Genomic DNA, 3,425 nt, shown 5'->3' on the forward strand with positions numbered 1-3,425 from the left:
TTTTTTTTATTGGTCTTATGGAGTATTCTAATTTGTTGAGATAGTGAGTTGGTGGGTTTTTGTTAAATGTGAGCCAAAATCATCACAATTAAAAGAACCAAAGACTTAAACTACTTCAGTCTGTGTGCATTGAATTTATTTAATACACGAGTTTCACAATTTGAGTTGAATTACTGAAATAAATGAACTTTTCCACGACATTCTAATTTATTGAGATGCACCTGTATAAGAAGTTCCATATGAAATTCTGAATGGATTACATAAATTCCATAAGTTGTTTTTTCTGTTTTATTGGAGAAAACATAATACTGAAATGATAAAAAAAAAAAACTACTGTACATAATATGTGGGAAACTGGATCAGACATTTAGACCACACATTTAGCTCAGAAAAACCTCAAAACTGATACTCGTGTTACATAATGAACTAGGGATGTCTCTTCACAGGGTCTTCAAACATCTTCCCTATGGGAATCGAGACCTCTCTGTAACCGGCTGCTCTGGACTTCTGGAGAGGAGAATTCACTCGCTGTGTCTAGAGAGAGAATTGCACATGGTTGAAATTGGTCCATTTGGCACTACAGCAAAGCACAGGTTAAATCGAGCAAAGAGAGATAATCAAACAAAAACGAGTTACAAAACAGCTGAGGTACTGATCTCTCTCCTGAATGGACTTTTACTGCATAATCATTTTGAAGAATAATGCGGACTGTAAAAACTCTTACACTTTTAGTTGCATGCCATGACACATTACACAAACTGCATCAATTTTTTCCCCATGGAAGCCTTTTCATTATCGTTATTAAAACCGACACATGTAGGGAAAAACAACAGCACTAAGACTAATGATGATTGAATAACTAAATTCATTATTAGAGCAGCAGTATGGTGTCCACAGAGATGCCGGAGCCTGCAAAAATCGCAATAGACTAAAGCCATTTCCTCTTCGAAGCTCAAACTCAGACAATCATTCACTCAGCCTCTTGTTAATTTAGCCAGTTTGTCGTCAATTTGTGTTTAGGTTCATCTTGTTTTGCTGTGAAGCGTGTCCTCGTACTACACAGCAAAGTACAACACCCACACCGCAACTTTTGGCATTTCTTTCTAAAATCAGTCAGACATGTCTCTTCATTTCTCTGTCTGCTTGACTGCTTGAGACAGAGAAAATGACATTATTCAGCTTAAGAAAATTAACACCATGAGTACACGCTTTGCAGTTCAATTAGATGTCTAAATAAACTAGTTTTAGAATACATTTTGTACACAATCATGTTAACACATTAAAAAAGTAATATTCCTTAAAATTTAGATACTTATGAAGTAACATCGTTTGGACACTATGACATGGCAGGATGACAAGTGATTAATAAACATATTACAATTACATATTATAATAAACATATTACAAATGATAAAATAATTAAATATTAAATACTAATTAAATATTACATTTCCAATTTTTACACAAACTGTAGTGTTGACTGCATTTGTTAAGCACAACCCTGTAACCCAAGTAAAACAAAACAAAACAAAAATTATTTTGGTTTTACATGCTTGGTGAGTGTTAATTCACATCACTGACTGCTGTTGCCGTAGGGCCTAATAGTCAGAAGCTCCTTCTGAGTCTGCAGACAAATGCCCTTTCACAAATAAAAACATGGATGAAGTCCAATTTCACAGTGTGACCAGTATTTCTAAGGACTATAATTCAGCTGCTTTTCAAGGACATGCTTTTATCATTTAGAATGACTTGTCTGCATTCGTTTTCAAGTTGGTATGTGCAATGTCTGAGTTACTGGAAATTAAGTTTCTTTGACCATTTCTCTTTGTCCTTTCTGATTAATATCATGTCTTGTCTGCACAATTATTATTTTCCGTTCCATAAGATCAGATCATCTTACTTTGAAAACACTGATGTTCTTTTTATTTTTTTCCTAAAACAGAACAAAGGAATTTTGAGGGGAACTTAAAAACTGAAACTGTGGAGTAAAAGTGAAACCCAAAGCTTACTAGAATCTACACTTTGTTATCCAAACAGAATTTCCATCTTTAGCCAGAATCTACTTAATGCTGGAACTATTTCAAAGTGAAATACAAACAATGCATAATAAATACTAGCACAAAAAAAAAAAAAAAAAAAAAATAATACATCAAGGTGTCGTTAGCCTTATGGATTATATGCATGTTGCATTATAAAGATTTTAAAAAGAAGTCAAATGTAAGAGCTGATAGCCATGTGGCCACCTGATCAGAGTTTGAATCCCAGCTTGAGGCCCTTTCCGATCCAAATCCCCTACTACTCAACATGCTCAAATATAAAATCAGAACGGTAAATTGGAATGGGTGCAAAGGGGAGGCAATCATCCAGAGATGATGACTACTGACTGAATTCAAACTGTGAAAGATGTCTCTTCTGGCAGATCATCCAGTGCTTAATGACAGATGCAGCAAAAATCTCACAACCAAGAGCTTCTGTAAGGGACCAAGAGGGCTGAAGCAGATGTTTTCGTTATACTAGCTAAAGATGCCAAAAGACAACCCTCAGAATAAGCTTAACAAATCAGGAGAGAACTCTGAAAGTGCAAAGTTCCTTTGCAGGTTCTGGCTTATGACTCTGGATTACTAGCACGACATTTGCCATGGCTTATCCAAACATGCAATGATCCTAATATCTTCCAGATCAGCTCTTAACAAACAGAACTAATTGATTCGCTTCATCTGAAATGGAGGAACTTTAAGATGGCTTCATAGCTTGACTACAAGCCAATGCATGACGAGGACCTTCATTGTCAAAAGAAATTCCAAGTATGGACAGTTTTCATCTCAATGTACATATATGAATGTCGCAGCCACTGCTTTTCAGGGAAGCGTTACTCTGTAAGGGACAGAAATAGTCCATAAAAAAATAATGAGGGTGAATGTTGCATATGTCCACATAGAAGAGTACAAAGTGCAGTGTTGATTGTAAGTGAATGATGTGAAAAGTGATGATTCAAGGTCGCATGTTGAACAAGATCATTTAGGTGTGCTTTACATGTTGGGATCTAAAGCACGGGCATTTTTAATGTAAATTAAATTATTCCTGTGATGGCAAAGTCTTTAGTGTAGCTTTTGATCAATTTAATGCATCCATGCAGAATAAAAGTAAAAAAATAAAATCTGCCCCCAAAATTTTGAGTGACGGTGCCAATACATGATTATGATACTAAATGCATATTAATGCATATTATGGCTTATTAACTCTTTCCCCGCCAGCATTTTTGAAAAAAGTTGCCAGCCACCGCCAGTGATTTTCACTCAAATTTGATGGCCTCCAGTATATTTTGCTGTATGAATATTTGAATATGCAATACACCAAAATAAAGATCAGAGCCTCTACTTTTAAACAAAAAAATACATTTTATTCTAGCTTAAAGCATTCTTTTT

The 3,425-nt window shown here is 35.1% G+C and overlaps 1 protein-coding gene across 1 annotated transcript in view; it reads right to left on the reverse strand.

Annotated features, from left to right (window-relative positions):
- Window positions 1–336: 336 nt before the first annotated feature.
- The window catches only part of rad18 (RAD18 E3 ubiquitin protein ligase), a 37,101-nt gene continuing 34,012 nt past the window's right edge, over window positions 337–3,425 (reverse strand). Inside the window, exon 12 of the mRNA XM_016565567.1 lies at window positions 337–534. Within this exon, the coding sequence (XP_016421053.1) occupies window positions 522–534 (13 nt within the window). The 3' untranslated portion in view covers window positions 337–521. The remainder of the gene's footprint in view (window positions 535–3,425) is intronic.

This window comes from Sinocyclocheilus rhinocerous, unplaced genomic scaffold, assembly GCF_001515625.1.
Source record: "Sinocyclocheilus rhinocerous isolate Xijiao unplaced genomic scaffold, SAMN03320098_v1.1 scaffold963, whole genome shotgun sequence".
In the NCBI taxonomy this organism is placed as follows: domain Eukaryota; kingdom Metazoa; phylum Chordata; class Actinopteri; order Cypriniformes; family Cyprinidae; genus Sinocyclocheilus; species Sinocyclocheilus rhinocerous.